The sequence below is a fragment of the Phyllopteryx taeniolatus genome, chromosome 13 (genome assembly GCF_024500385.1).
Source record: "Phyllopteryx taeniolatus isolate TA_2022b chromosome 13, UOR_Ptae_1.2, whole genome shotgun sequence".
NCBI classification, from domain to species: Eukaryota; Metazoa; Chordata; class Actinopteri; order Syngnathiformes; family Syngnathidae; genus Phyllopteryx; species Phyllopteryx taeniolatus.
The window spans coordinates 9589580-9606454 of record NC_084514.1 but is presented as its reverse complement, the minus strand read 5'-3'; the positions used below and the strand labels follow the sequence as shown (position 1 = coordinate 9606454).

Here is a 16875-nt window from a genome sequence, read left to right as displayed (position 1 = left end):
AATGTTAAGAACGATGTGCCTGTCACAATACGCAATCCTATCGGTCGCTGTCAAGGTGAGCTGTCGGACAGTTGTCGATATGTCAAACTACACGGAAGATATCCCCCCCAAAAAAATCAAACATGTTAGACTTTTTATTTTGGCGTCGCAGGGCTATTGTAGGGCCAAATCGTTGGTTGTGGATTATTAATCACACTACAAGAAGTTTTGTCGTTCCCGACAAAGTATGTCAGACCCGATCTGGGAAATTGGCCGTGATCGCTAATCGGGCCAATATCGGGGCCTAAAATCCTGTAGTCTGACCCAGGCATTAGAAATGGCTTTGGTAACGATTTCCAGACTAATAGATGTCAATGACTTTATTTCTCGACTGTTCTAGAATTTCTCTGGATCGTGTAATTGTGTTGTAGCTTTTTCAGATATTCTGGCCCACTTGATTTTGTTGGGAGAGATTGATTCTGTTTATGTGATTTCTTGATTGAACAGATCTGGAGGTAATAAGGCTTAGATGTGATCAGTGTAAAATTAACCAAAAATAGTGATTAGCCACAATTAATTAATGATTTAACAAGGGGGTAATTGTTCACACAGAGCAAGGTAACTGAATAGTTTTTTCCCCCTTACTAAATGAAATCATTTAAAAACAGCATTTTAAGTTCACTTGGGTTATATTTGTTTGATATTTACATTTGTTTGATGATGTTAAACATTAGCGTGGGGAAACTATGCAAAAATATAAGAATTTGAGAAGAGTACCAATACTTTTTCACAGCACTGTATGCCATGACACAATCTTCTCGTTCTTGGTACCAGTGATTCCCAACCACTTTGCCGTGGCACATTAATGTACCGTCAGTGATCCTCAGGTACAGTATGCCATGGGAAATGATCCTATTTCACTTGGTCAGAGAATTATTTACTACAAATAATATATCTTTTCATCATTCTATGACAGCGATGCATAGTGCAGAACAATGGCAGAACGATTAACCTGCGTTATCACATGTCATTCATGCAAAGATTTCACAGTGCGGACGTATGAGTAAATTGAGATCAGATTATTTCTGTATAAACACCTTTTGTGAATTTTTTGACTGTAAAATATGTTCCTTGGATCATTAAAGGTTGGGAAACACTGATTTGTACAATCTGCATGCAAACAGACTTAAAACGTGTAATACATCATGTCTACAGCCAGGGGGCCCTCCAAATATCAATGTGACAAGATTTTCCCAAAATGACAAGTCTGTCAAAATGCAAAGTCTGGTTGGAATGGCAGCTTCAACCTGAGTACAAGACACCAATAATTTTGAAAAGTGGCTGATATGCTCTGGATAAATTGAGGTTTTTTTGTGTTGGAAAAAAAGGCTTTTGGGGAGGGGGAGGGGGGGGGGGGGAGTTTTGTGCAATAACGCCTATCGAAAACCTGTCTAAAAAATGCCTTCAAATTAGAGTAAAACACTATTCATAATTTTTCCCTTCTCCGATTGGCTGACAAGTTTCAGTTAAAAATAGGGCTACACGATATTAGAAAAAAAAAAAAAAAAAAAAAAGAAAAATACTTTTTTTTTTTTTTTTTAAACTTGCCATATATTTTGCGATGTGAAATAATACAGGATCAGTGTTGCGAAAGTTAATTTTCTATGTGAAATAGTTTTAAGTTCGGTTCATAGTTCCATAAATGAACTACTTCAGCTCATAGTTCATAACTTTGACTTATTGACAAGTCCACCAGGCCAAAAACGGATTATAGTAAACCCCCGGTATATCGGGGTTCACGCTTTGCTGTCCTGCTAGTTTGCGGGTTTTCATTATTGTGCAATACCTACTATTTTTGTCCTCTTCTTTTTAAACCAGTTAAGGCAATTGATAGTACAGGTAGTATTTTCGGGATGCAAAGACCTTATTTTTTGGACTGTATGTGTTATTAATGACATTTTCGGCATTTTTTTTTTTTTTAATCCATTGCTCTTGCACTCTCACTCTCTCAATATATTCTGTTTTTAATGTTTGTGTATTGTTTTAAAATTGTGTTTGAAGACCCCAAAAAATTCCCTCCAAAAATTTTGGGGAAAAACTTGAATGGTGTTTTTTAAAAAAGAGCAATTAAAACAAAACAGGACCTTTGTCCCTAATGTGCAAACAAAAATGTACCACAGTATGACAAGAACGATGCAGAAAGGACATTGATAACTTTGCATCCCTCGCAGGGCTGGCTGACTATATTAACAAAATGCATCTATTCTTATATTACGAAAACAAAATTAATTCCATATTATCAGAGTGTGATCGTACAGTGTTTTTTAAAATGATGTTCCATTCTGTTCAGTGTTGTACAGTGTTCTTTTATTACAAAAGAACATTTGTGCCTGGATAGTTTCATTCTGAAGAGTGTAATAGGAAATGCAGCAGGTGTACATTCTTTTCATCTTTTGAGCATGTCCAAACAGGTCCCTCTGCTGACCACTTTTCATTTTACACTTGATTCACTGTATATTACAGTACACCAACATCGCAGAAGGTACATCACGATGACGATGCTCAAACAAAATATCGTGCAGCCTTAGTTAAAAATATCCAACAATAAGCACGTACGGGCAGAAATTTCGAGGGGTCCACCAAGTCAACGCTTCAAAATTACAGTGACATTTCAGACAGCGTAACTAGTCCTAAAGATTCGACTTAAATAGCACAAATGGAACATTATTAGTGAGAAAAGCAGTGTGACCAGTGGATTAGCTCATGTACTTTGGTATTCAATTGTTTTTTCCTGAATGAATTTGCTATGGAGGATAGCGGCTGTTTGTCTATATGTGCACTGCGATTGGCCGGCGACCAGCTCAGGGTGTACCCTGCCTCCCGACGAAGTCAGCTGGGACACGTGTGACCCTAGTGAAGATAAGTGATTCAGAAAATGGAGGGATGGATTTTAGAGGCATTTGAAGTGCTCATTCCATGTTTTCTTTTTGAGAAAATTCCACAAGAATGGTGGCCACTTGTCACGTTGCTATTAGAAAGTGCACCACTTAGCCTGAGGTTGTATCAGTCTCATGTAAGAGCAGAAAACTAACTAAACCATCAGTAAGATTTAACCACCCCCCTGGAAAAAAAACAAAAAAAACAACAGCAACCGTATTTCCTCAAATACAGTAATACCCTGCATATTCATGTTTTTTTCCCCCCAGCTACGCATTTGCTGAACTCACGTATTTGTTGAAAAACCCACCTGTTCACATTTTCTATCTCTTTCTAAAACTTCCTAAGATGCCACAACATCTTGCCAAGCCGCCATCTAAATAGAAATTTGTATTTTGAAGTATGTTAAAGTGATACATTAGGGAGGAGCTAAGTTTAGCCCGAGTTGTCAGTGAAAGCTACGGAGAGTCACCGCTGTCTATCCATGTACAGGCGCACTTCAGGTGCCCCCCCCCCCACCAAATTAAAATCATCTATCCATTTATTTTAAGCTACATTTTAAATTATTAATAGAGGTAGTTTTAAACTTTTTTGACAGGGTATCAATCACTTGCAGCAGGACTCGGTTTGCCAAGTACAAAATCCTTTTAACACAAAATTAAGGCCTCCTCCCCCAATCAGGAAAAAAAGGGATAGTAACTATATTCCCCTCAGTTCATCGATGCCATCTTTCACTTGGGCCTGGTACACACAAAGATAAACGAGACATTTTTGTTTCCGGTTTTTGACCCTTCTCAACCAAGCTTGTCAAATGACAGATTATTTGATGTTCTATAAGGAGGGATGAGCGAATACCAATACCAAGTATAGGTCTGATACCGGCATTATTTCAAGGTATTGGGTACTCATGAAGGATGCCAATACAGCCACCGATACGTAAGGCAAAAAAAATTGTAATCTGACATCGAGCAAGCAGTGTGGGCTTCCTCGTCCGGCCCGCCTTATGTCCGAAAAAATTAATTGGAACAAGTATTTATTCTCTGCACACGATACAACTGTGTTGCTTCTATTTTGAAAAGCCGGAGGTGTCCGCATGCGCTAACTGCGGGAGGCAACAAGTGATGCCGGTTATCCCATAAAAATGTCAGCCCACGTTAAAAAAAAAAAAGTTGTTACCGAATGCCACGTTTTCAACATGGGCTCCTGAATATTTATTTATTGAAGTCCAAGCTTAGTTTGTGGCACACATACAGTAGCCATGTTCAAGGACTATATTGTAATCTGAATCATCACTACGTCACCAACCACGAGGAAAATTACAAGAATTAGACTCATGGAGAGTGGGCAAAAGTGTCAAAGGCTTTGTTAGCCAAGGTGCAAACAAGGCACATCCAGAGAAGCAGCTATCAAGACAAGTTAAGACCACTGGTACGTCATATCTCACAAAATCGGCCCAAAAAGTAAATCATTTTTCCAAGAGCGTTAATAGCACCGTAAAGATGAGACATCGCAGGAAATATTGATTTTAGACATTCAGCCAGATTTTAAGGGACTTGTTCAAGTCTGGAATTTTCTCACTGGATGTTGTAAAAATGCCTTTTTGCACACCTGATTTTTCGTACTGAGTATTGGGAACATGTTTTCGAAACGTTTTCTGAAAACTTTAAAACCACCTATTGTTTTGTAATGTTGATCACTTATCTTTAATATACTGCAAAACACCTCAGTATTTGTGAAGATTAACAGATAAAGTGAAACAGTGACGCAATGATTGGTGTTGCATATTACTTTTATTGTATTTTTCTTTTTGAACTGAACTGCAATTCCGAAATTTCAATAGTTGGAGAGCATCCTTATTCTTCTGATTAGAAGTAACAGCTAATCAAAATACAAATGTTCCTTTTCTTACAATGAAAGAAAATTAATATTAAGAAGGAAAAAAGTTCAAGTTATGGTTAATCTGACCCTCCATCACAGTTCAGATTTTTTATGTTGCCCCCGGTTGAAAATAATTGCTCAGGTCTGCATTTTTGCCTTAACGGGCAATATACTGCCAATCAAGTTTCCAGTTGGTTAAGAAAAAGTGCAAGGTAACATTAATAACAGCACAACGACCATTTCAAAGCAACCTGTTTTGCATCAAGATTCGTACTGTCTGCAGCATTTCTTTAAACGCTGCTTTCTCAACATGTTGAATGGCTCCGTCTCTTTCGCCATAAAAGTAATGCCATACTGTATACGTGTGCGCGCCGTATACAATGCCACGTTAGAAATGTACCACCGTGTTTTTTGTTCTCACCTGAAGAAATTGGGTGGGATGGTTGTGTTTTAAAATGATTTTGTCACTTTCAGGTTCATGTTGTTTTTGTCACGACTTCATTAAAGTCGACATACCGGTTTGTTCTCATTGAAGTTAGTTCTTCGTGTGGGGTCTGTAAGAGATATACTCAAGATTTAAAAAATTTTTAAAAAATCCTTGCGTGTACCAGGCCTTAAGGATATTGAAGCGAGCTGCCTGAGCCCATTTGAACTTTGTTACTAACCAAAATAGCAGCACCATAACCTGTTTTGCAGATTTAAGTGGGAGTGTTTCACTGTAGTATTAAAGATGACTTTACTCCATCTTTAATGCCAATTGGCAATCTGTTAGACTGTCAACTGTCTCTCAGTTGAATTAGAGTGGCCAAGTCTTACCGCGTGCTAGCACAGCATTAAAGACGAATTTAAACTCTGACAAATAGTCACCCCACAATGTTGTGTGCTTCAATGTTTATGGTCGGGCAGAGTTTCATGACTTATTGGTTCTGCCCAGTCTGCCTCGGTTTTTGACATTTTGCTGTTAAAATAAATAGGTATTTGTACAAGTTATGGATTCCACTCCCCAATATTTGTGGAAATACGGTAAACAACATCAGAAATGCAGCAAACTCCTGAGCTAATGAGGTAACAAAATCCCTCATCCCGTCTACATTCCCACAAATCCCCTCTGAAACAAAATGTCTTTCCGTAGTCTACACCAACACAGCCAGACAATCGGGGCGACGTACTATTTAGTGGAATCAGAGAGCTGGTACTCTCGGCGGCGGTCGTAGGCCTCCTGGATCCCCGGGTCAGACCACAAGCATTTGATGGCTGCAATGTAGGGCTGGTCAAAGCCGTTAATCTTCTCAATGTCCACTTCTTTTACCAGCATGGCGTTAGACTACACAGAAAAGGCAGATAACATGGAGAGAGATTGGTTGTGCCGTTTTAGGTTTCTTTTTGACGATGTAAATGGACAGTTGGTAATCTTCTTGACAATGTAAACAGACCCTTGTACAGAAAGTCCTCGAGTTACGACACACGCGACCTACGACGTTTCGACTTTACGACGCCCGTGCCTCGTCCGCCATTTTGTCCCAGCACCATAGTGTTTCTGCTTAGCTCGTGCATAGTACACTTGTCTGTGTTTGTGCGGCGGGAGTATCTTTGCCTTTTTCGCCCTCCTTTTTTCACACTCTCAGCAGTAATGGTAAGTACAGCATCTTATTTTTTTATTTTAATGTATTTTAGTTTCTTTATACAAAGTGTTAACCTTTCCTGCTACGGTCGCCTGACCGTGGTCGGGAGACGCAGGGGTTAACTCCCTTCTCTCGTTGCACAGCTGAGCTGGGTGGCGGCAACAATAAAGGCACGAAGCACCGATTTGCTGCTTTAATGGCTTTATTAGCTCCTCTGCACATTCGATGTCAACGGGTCCTCCGCTTATCGCTACTCTTCCCCGGTCGCCGTCACTACACTTGCTACTGTACACACTCGCACCGGTGCGCACTCCTTCCTCCTTCGCAGTCCCGTCTCACTCACACATCGACGCTCACGCCCACACACACTGAGCTCGCTGTCACAATCACATGGGACAATACCCGTATTTCGCCGTAAATTTCGACTTTAACGATGAAATCCGACTTACGCGGAAATTCGTGTTACGTCGCCAGCATAGGAACGGAACTTGTTCGTAAATCGAGGACTTCCTGTATTAACAATTTAAAGGGACCCTTGAGGTTTTCTTTTTGACAAAAAAAAGGGTTTACTTTTAAACAGTGTAAACAGACATAAGGTTTTCTTATTGACAATGTACAGGAAAATGGACCCTTGTTTTCTTTTGAAGAATGTAAATAGACATGTTTTTGACAACAAACGGACGCTTAATATTTTCTTTTTGACATTGTAATCTTAAGGCCGTTTCCATTCAATATCGGCGCAAGTCTAGTCAAAATGATTACAAGTTTTAAAAAGGGGAATAAAAAAAAAATCAAAATCGGGACTTCATTTGCACTACACATTGACGGCAAATCATATTTTAGATATAAAACGGCATTTACTGTGTCAATGAATTTAGGTATTGGTGGAATTAATTAAGCCTTGTGATATTTAATTAGGCGTGCCGCCTGTATGTCTGGGTAGCACATCCGCCGCACAGTTCAGAGGTCGTGGGTTCAAATTCCTGTGTGCAGCTTGCATGGTCTCCCCGTGCCTGCGTGGGTTTTCTCCGGGTACTCCGGTTTCCTCTCACATTCCAAAAACATGCATGGTAGGTTAATTGAAGACCATCATTCGTGGCTGTGAATGCGAGTGTGAATGCTTGTTTGTCTATATGTGCCCTGTTGGTGACCAGTTCAGGGTGTACCCTGCTTCTCGCCCAAAGTCAAACGGGATAGGTTCCAGCACACCCATGACCCTAGTGAGGATAAGCAGTTTAAAGAATGGATGGGTGGGTGGATGGATATTTAATGAATTGTAGTACCCTTCACTATGTCATTGCAGGTTCCATTTCCTGCTCTGTAGGTAACTTTATGATATCATTGAAGAAGATGAAACTTTGCCATAAAGGTGATTAGCAAACTTTTCTGTCCTGTGGACTACATTCACCGTGCATCCCAGGAGGTAAGAATCAGTCCTCAATTAGAAGTTCTCTGGGGGCCAGAATTGAGAACTGCCATTGCTCAATAATAGACTATCATTAAAACAACTGCGTTGGGAGGGGGGCGGTCCACACTTCTTACCCGATTCTGTTCGTATTTGTAGGGGATCTTTAGGTTCTCTGTGGCTCGGATCATGGCCTGCATGGAGGTGAAGATGTTTTGGTAAACCAGCCGGACGAAGCCTCTCTTGTCCTCGTCGGAATAACCGGCGCCGTGGATAATCCTCATCTGCTTGATGAAGGTGCTCTTGCCGCTTTCTCCTGTGCCTGGGATGGATGGACACAAAGCAGTTCGTGTTCACTGTGTGACCACAATGTAATCAAAGACAAGACAAGAAAAAAAAAGCCATGTACCACACTTGCGCCATATGCTCAGACTTCAATATTTGATTTGAAATATTTGAACGACTGAAACCAGTCTGTCAAAAACAAGTTCCTACTAGCCCCTACTAGTCTAAGCACGGTATTCTGATTAATATTGTGCTCGTGAATAAGAATTAAACTGATAAATTAATAAATTTTCATTGTTAGGCAATACCGCCTTCTGCTGTCGAATGAAATTAACGTCACAAGTCCCCTCGCGCATGCATTGCGAATGTCACATGAACAAACCCGGAAATCAGGATAGCGGGTTATCGGTTTGAACCCAAACTTTCTAGAATATTGTTCAAACCCTTGGATAGGTGAAAATTGATGAATTTATCGGCTTAATTCTTATTCCGCGAAGGCAATATTAATGAGTATATCGTGTTTAGACTAGTGAGGCCACATACAGCATAATCTTGCCAACCAAAATTTTGTGTTTCCTTCCCCTTTACTGTCTGCTTATATGATTGATAAATGTTAATATGTTACTTAAAAGATCCCGTGTCACGACGGTGACAATGGATGAATTCTTCCAACTCTCAATGAAAACATTTTAAAATTCTGTCATTTGTTACAGCAACTGAATCCGTTACTATGAAATCACTCTCCTGATATTCCAATTTGATTGATTTAATTGTTTGAAACTGCTCATAATTTACATACCAGCTTTTTTTTTGGCTGCTAGAAACGTGAGCACACTAGAAATGATTCCTAAGGGGGAGGAGGAAGCGCTAATTTAATGACGATAATTAATCTGGCCTACATTCCACCTTCAACGCCGAGCTGCTTGCACCGACATGTGACAGCGGGGGGTATTTGAATTCCTTTTGCGCTTTTGCGCTGCTCATAGTGACCCCGAGGAAGGATTTGAAGATGTCGCCATAAGAAAAAAAGATCATAGTCAACAGAATACAGCGAACCAGAATCTCCGCATTAAAGTCAAAGCCTTGGAAGTGATTTCCAGATACATCCATCCTCTTTGGGGTCTTTTGTTTTTTTGGAGACACCATACTAGGGCCATGATAGCATCTCAGTATTACTGAGGGACTCAAAGAGGGATCCAGCACATGCATATTATCTCAAAACACACTTCTCAGCACCACCTACATTCAAGGTTTTCGAAGTGCAGCCATATTTCTGTCACCATGACAACTCTTACTGCCTCCCCTTGGGGTTTTATTTGCCATTCCTGTACTTTCCCCCCCCCTCCCCTCCTTCTACTATCCGCCCCTTTCCGCTCCTCTTTTGTAGCAGTAAATATAATGGCAAGAGAGGAACCTTAATCTCCCTTTGTGCTCTTCGGTTTACACTTCGAAGGGACCATCTTTGGGTTACGAGGGGGGGACCAAGTTGGCCTGAGGTCAGGTCCAGGTGCTTACCAACTAAAAATGATGCTTGATCATACACCTTAATTGGCAATAAAATAACTTCCCTTTGTCTTCTCTTCCTAGGAGTTCTCCATTTTTGGAGAAGAAATGGGGGAGGGATTAAAGTCAGATACAATCTTGTAAAAAGACAACAACATTCCCCCAGAACTGCGCGATATGGCCTTAAAATAAAATCTCAGACATTATTCAAAAGTTTTGCTTCCTGTCCCTTCTAGCATTTACTTTTTTCCTGCATATACCAACCAAGCTGAGAATTTTTTCAAGGCAGTTCCCCCCCCCTCTACCATTAACTGCCGCAGAAATAACTAAAAAAACATGTCTTCACAGATAGGAAAATAAGTTCTTCCTCTTGGATGTTTTGTTAAAATGCATGTAGTGCAATCCTTAATATGTTAAACTAACATCATGGCCTCTTAGGGTGTTAAGAGAAAGAGAACAAAAAGATAGGTGCATTTTTAAGCTAATACACTTGAACCGTTTTCGTATGATTCGGTTTTCTTTGCGTGTACGTCAGATCGTTGAAGGCAATTCACGAATCGGCCGAGGTTTATTGTAATGTTTCAATGTATGTTGAAAAGATGCAATTAATTTTTTTTAAATCCATCCATCCATTTCCTTTACCGCTTATCCTCACTTGGGTCGCGGGCATCTGGAGCCTATCCCAGCTATCTTCAGGCGGGAGTCGGGGTACACCCTGAACCGGTCGCCAGCCAATCGCAGGGCACATAGAAACAAACAACCAATCGCACTCACATTCACACCTATGGGCAATTTTGAGTCTTCAATCAACCTACCACGCATGTCTTTGGGATGTGGGAGGAAACCGGAGTGCCCGGCGAAAACCCAGCCAGGCACGGGGAGAACACGCAAACTCCACACAGGCGGGGCCGAGATTTGAACCGCGGTCCCCAGAACTGTGAGCCAGATGTGCTAACCAGTCGTACACCGTGCCGACTTTTTTTAAAATCAGGTTTCAAAAACTTGCACTTTCACACCCACTTTTAAAATGTGTGCATTTCCAGTCTGCAAAACACTGTTGTTGTATGAATGAAAAGACATTATTTTTATACATTTTCAGACACCAATGCTGCACAGTAAACAGCCGTCATAATTTATTCGAACTACAACAACTTCACCTGAGCTGCTAAAACCTGTAAAACAGTGGTGTCCTGATGGTGAATGAAGGATGCTTCATGTCGCCAGCTACTAGTCTGATTTACTTCTCGTGACCCCCCCACCCCCACATCACAAGATCTCCCTGCAATGCTTTCTCCGTAACTGTCCCGCTTTCACCATCCGACACACTATTGGCCTCTGTCTTTCTTGCCTTACCCCTCCCCGGCCCGGCACACAGGCTTCTGTATGCCCTTACCACACACTCTAACCTAAACCCAGACCCACCCCAATATATGCCTCTCCACGATCATCACCTCTGTCTGTCAACAACTGTGAATATTTACGGATCCCATCCTGGGACCTTGCCCTGATGCTCGGTATGCTGGCCGCCCATACATAAAACACATGAAATGATGCCCTTTTCATGCTCTGGTACACACAAATATATTTGAACCATTTTTGTCCCGCTTTTGCCCGTCCCCGACCAAGGACGACAAATGCCCGATTGTTTTGTTTTACAAGATTATCCTATAATAATACCCTGTGGTCTGAGGTGTGTTCGAGTGAATTTGCTCTGATGATAGGGTCTGTAACAGGCCAGGCCCAAGAATCTACCATATTAAACGTGTTCACTATTTACGACCCCAAATCTTTGTAAGTGGGGAAAGCAGACGACTTGCGACTCACAACTCCGAAAATTGTGATGTGAAACAGAATGTAGCCAATCAAAAAGCAAGATGATGGGGAACAAGGAAGCGGGCATAAATAAAAACAAACGTACTACACGTGCAAGTAGGACAATAACACCAGCCATTAGCTTAATTTGAGAACTCACTTCTAGCTCGCTCAGTAGACTATATCACATTCTGGACTTCATCGTCACTGGGAAAGAAAGGTGCGCACACACATACATTTGCTGCACATATCATTCGGTACACCGACCGCCGTTTAATAATGCCCAACAAATACAACAGCTCCGTTGGAAATTATGGCCCTTTCATCCAGCTAAACATTTGCTCCTTGGAATGCTAAAACCAACAATACAAACTCACAGAAAGAATTATACACTCACAACAACAAACTTTGTACATTGGGTTTACCCAGTCAACCATTTTTATGCAGGTGCAGCGTGGGTGAACAAGCTTGGAAATCCCAAATTTTTGGTACTAGCCGTTGGAAGCATCCAATCGTTCATCGTTTGACCCTGTAAATCGTATGTCTGATCACGTTAAAATTGGCCCAGATTCAAAGTGACTCGGGGCTGAAACGGGCTTCATTTTCACAGGGTACAGTAAACCTCCGCAATAGGCAGGGATTAGAGACAAAGGCCTGTTGCAAATAACGGAAAAAAATGCAAGTAATGGATGGTCCCAAACTTTGTCTATGTTAAAATGTTGAATTGCCTATATTAATAGTTTAAACCATAAATACACCACAAATAACTATCTAAAAACCCTTTATCATTTCAAACCTTAAAAATAATTGGCTTTACAAATTTCTAAGGAAATGCACCAGAAGTCAGAGGACGATTCCATTTGTCACCTTCCCAATGCATAAAAATAGGAATTTTCAAGCAATAATGAGACCGATGTTATTTGTTAGCTTAGTGGTTCCCGAATTTTCTCTGCTGGGGCCCCGTTTGGTTCATAAGACCCCCCCGCAAATTCAAAAAAATAAAAATAAATAAATAAATAATTACAATGTGTGAACTAGACTGCAAAAAACAAAGTGAACTGCCATAGGCTGCAAGTGTAATTACTGTAACAAGCACTTTAACTGTGTAAGTATGTTCAGTGTAGCAAGTTTTTTAAAATATTCAACATCGCAATTAATGCTATGTTTTCATGCATTCATTCGTCACGCGCCCCCTTGCAATTGCTCTGCACCCCCCCAAGGGGGTGCGCCACCCCACTTTGGGAACCACTGTGTTAACGTAGGTTTTTAATAGCCACTGAGTGGACCAAAAACATACGCTGGCAGTGAAAATTCTCCTTAAGTTCCACTAACAGCCCAGGTGAAACTCCTCCCAGACATTGAAGTTCTTACACAGCGAGGGCCTTAGCAGCTTCTTAGGACATTCATTCATTTTCTCTACCGCTCATCTGCAAATGCAAGTTAAAACTTTACCATGCAAAGCAAAAGCCATATATCAGCAACACCCAGAAACACCACCGGCTTCTCTGGACCCAAGCTCATCTGTGATGGACAGACGCAAAGTGGAAAAGTGTGCAGTGGTCTGACGTCGGGTCCTCTGAGCCAAAGAGGAAAAGGACCATCTGTGATGGTATGGGAGTGTGTTAGCGTCCATGGCATGGTTAACTTGCACAAATGGGAAGGCACCCTTAACGCGGAAAGGTACAGGTTTTGGAGCAACATATGCTGCCATCCAAGCGATGCCTTTTTCGGTGACATCCCTGCTTATTTCAGCAAGAAAATGCCAAGCCACAAAGAGCCAAAAGAGTGTGAGCGCTAGATTCAGACTTGTCTCCCACTGACAATGGGTGGCGCATTATGAAGCACAAAATACAACAACGGAGATCCTCAACTGTTAAGCAAGAGAAGTTGTACATCAAGCCTGAATGGGAAATAACTCCACTTACAAAGCTTCAACAATTAGTGTCCACAGTTCCCTAATGCTTATTGAGTGTTGTTAAAAGGAAAGGTGATGTAACACAGTGGTAACATGCCCCAAAGTTTTGGGAACGTGTTGCAGGCATGAAATTCAAAATGAGTAAATATTTGAAAATACAGTTTATTAGTTTGAACATTTAAATACCTTGTCTTCGTAGTGTATTCAATTGCATATAAATTGAAAATGATTTGCAAATCACTATTTTGTTTTTATTTACGTTTAACGTCGTCTCTTTTTTTGAACAATGACAAGCTGCAATTATCACAATCCAAAATGAAATAGAAGTGTAATGAGTAGAAAGTACAGATATTTGCATGAAAATGGAAGGAGTACTTAAGCAAGGTAACGAAGTATTTGTACATTGGTACTTACTTGACACCTCTGACCACTTGGGGGCAAAATCGTAATTGTGTCACCTGAATCATGAATTGGAAATCCAGTCTTAGCTGTCAGTGTTTTTACTGTTGATTGAATGTGGATTAAAAATGAATTTCTAGCACTGCCTTGGTAAAATATTTTTCAGGCCAAAGTATTAAGAACTAAAAACAAATGGAAGACACTTGATATTGACAGGGGTTAAGCTGTGGCAATTATTTTTGGGAATCTCATGAAAATTCTACGAGGCGTGTCCACACACAGGCAAGATCAAGACACGTCTCTGCTGCACCAATTTTACCATATCCGCATTTGGTTTAAGTGCTTGGGCGCTCGCGGCAGGTTGATTGATATTGTTGACTAACCAAATGCTGGGTTACGATCCTAACACTGCGGTCCCGTCATTCCAAATGGAAGCAATAACAATAAGATAAAGTGACACCAGTGGAAACGGCAATGGGGGTTTAGGATGTGAACATGGACAAGCGTAGCAGCAGGTGGTAGTTAGCTAAGCATGAATACGCCGCCCTCAAGAAACTGGCAAGGCTATGCCCCCCCCCCCCGTCTTGCCGCGGGACAGCAACAGTATGTGGGACGCTCGCCATGTAGCCTCAATCAACTTGAACCTCCAGAGAAGCAGACATGCCCACGTTTAAGAATTTGTGCGCACCAGTGATAAATATGTACAATCTTTTTTTTTTTTTAACCCTTACATACTGTTCATTTACATGCACACATGAGCCAAGATCATCCTCATAATTCTTTTCTCAACTTATGAACGATAGATCTTTTTAAAATGGACATATCTTCTTTTGCTACGGTAACTAACTGGTTAGCACATCCCCCTCACAGTTTTGAGGTCCTGGGTTCAAACCCAGCATCCCTGTGTGGAGTTGGCATGTTCTCCCCGTGCCTGCATGGGTTTTCTCCGGGTACTCCGGTTTCCTCCCACATTCCAAAAAAAACATGCATGGTAAGTTAATTGAAGACTAAATTGCCCGCAGGTGTGAATCTGAGTGTGAATGGTTGGTTGTTTCTATATGCCCTGCGATTGGCTGGCGAACAGTTAGCTGAGATAGGCGCCAGCACGCCCGCGTGAGGATAAATGGTACAGAAAATGGATGGATAATTTAATATAAAAGTTCAAAAATATTGTAAATATTATATACCGTCATATTTATGACATTGTATTAATTTATTCCTATTTATTATATTAATATACTGTATTTATGATAGATATTGATTATATTTTTAATATTAGAGCGTTAAAACGTAAAAGGCGTCAAGTGCCATTTAGAGAAAAAAAAAAAATCGGTGCCGTCTTGCATGGGCTGTTAAAAGTAGCCACACAACCAATGTCACGTGTGTCACACGCACGCACACACACACACACACACACACATATATATATAAATGCATTACATAAATTAACAATATAAAACAACTAACGTTAACTACGTTAGTAACTGTATAGCGAATTCATAGAAATGTGATAGCACAAAACCTGGTAATCTATATCTGACTGCTTCGTTTTAACCAGCTGCGCGTGCTTCTTTCCATTAACGTGATCGACCAAGCGCCTTCTCCCTCCAGATCCATACTTCACATCCTGATAAGATGCAGTATACCTTCCCAGATTCTTTAAGCTTTCTAATGTTTTATTTTTATATTTTTTTTCAAATTTACATATTTCTCGATGAGGAAAATCCACGGAATTCCACGATCCGCAGACTTTTCACAGCCCTGGGTTATTTGTCGATATTTTTAACTGAAACTTGTCAGCCACTCGGAAAAGGGGTTCCCCGAGCAGCAGAAGTTGAGAAATAATGAAGTTGTACTGTTTTGTTCCAATTTGAAGGTGTTTTTTGACCAGAGTTTCTACGTGATATCACACAAAAACATTCAGCAAAAAGGCTTTTTTTTCTGACACAAAAAAACTTGGGAACCCATCATTCAATTGATGGGTTGATGGGTGTGCTGTTCTCAGGTTAAAGTGTCCATTCCAACCAGACTCAGTATTTTGACAGACTGTCATTTTTGGGAAGTCTTGTCTCATTACTAGTTTCAGCGGACACGGTCACAGCACTTGAGAGTGGAGACGAGTCATGATTTTGAAGGCTCAATTTATATACTTGGAAACTGTTTTAACCATTCATATTTTGCAGGCTAGCAACACTCTGCTCCGTGGTATGCCAGCACGTTCTAATGATCTCTATCAAAAATTGTTACTTACACCTCAGCACTGCACACGCGCACACAGGGAGATAGAGAGCAAGAGACAGAGAGCGAGGAGCCGACCTGGAAGATCCTTATTGCCATATATGCTCAAGAAAAAGATGGCTTGGCACCAGATGGGAAGGTCAGCGCTAAACATCTAGAGGCTAACCCATGATCAACTCTGCCGCCTCTTCCTCAAAAAAACGACTTAAGATGACTAAATCAGTACCGACCACCAATACGATCAAGACGGTACTGATCGGACCTTGTCGACTAACGTCCCACAGAAAGACTCCAGACTCTCCAGGCTTGAACATCCTGGGTCGGTCTGTGGAGCAAGGCCAAAGCTTTGACCCTCAAACTTTTTTGTGTTTTGACCAAGTACAGGCAAACCAGTGGTGTGTGCAAGCAGGAAGCTCTCTGTATGACCTGATATGGTGAACGCCAGCAATCAGATTGTGGGCACACTGCAGCAGCAACCCTTGCAGAGTGCTCTTCATTTATTAAAAAGTTAAAGTGGCTAAGCTCACTAACCCTGTGCATTCGCCCCTCTTTGCATGGTGTAAATTGAGCTTTTGAGTGCACCTTAGACAAACAATACACCTCCAAGACCTCAAAGAAATGCATATCCAACTTCTGCATTTGGCAAAACTGGTCGCAGCACTTCCTTCCGGTTTAGGTAAATGGCGAAGCCCTATAGCAGGAGACCAGGACAAAGCACCCGTAGGAAGTTTAAACATACAAAATGCCTTCAAGAGCCACCAAAGATGACAATATCTAATTGTTGGGCTTTTTCCATACTTACATATATCATCCATCCATCCATTTTCTTTACCGCTTATCCTCACTAGGGTCGCGGGCTACTGGAGCCTATCACGGTCGCCAGCCAATCGCAGGGCACATAG

General features: G+C 41.1%; 1 protein-coding gene across 3 annotated transcripts in view; it reads right to left on the bottom strand.

The window, feature by feature from the left end:
* The window catches only part of LOC133487760 (guanine nucleotide-binding protein G(q) subunit alpha-like), a 35551-nt gene that overhangs the window by 13053 nt on the left and 5623 nt on the right, over window positions 1-16875 (bottom strand). For all 3 annotated transcript variants that reach the window (XM_061794845.1, XM_061794847.1, XM_061794846.1), the window contains exons 2-3: window positions 7959-8143; window positions 5964-6118 (exon numbers count right to left, since the gene is read on the bottom strand). In XM_061794845.1, the coding sequence (XP_061650829.1) occupies window positions 5964-6118; window positions 7959-8143 (340 nt within the window). The remainder of the gene's footprint in view (window positions 1-5963; window positions 6119-7958; window positions 8144-16875) is intronic.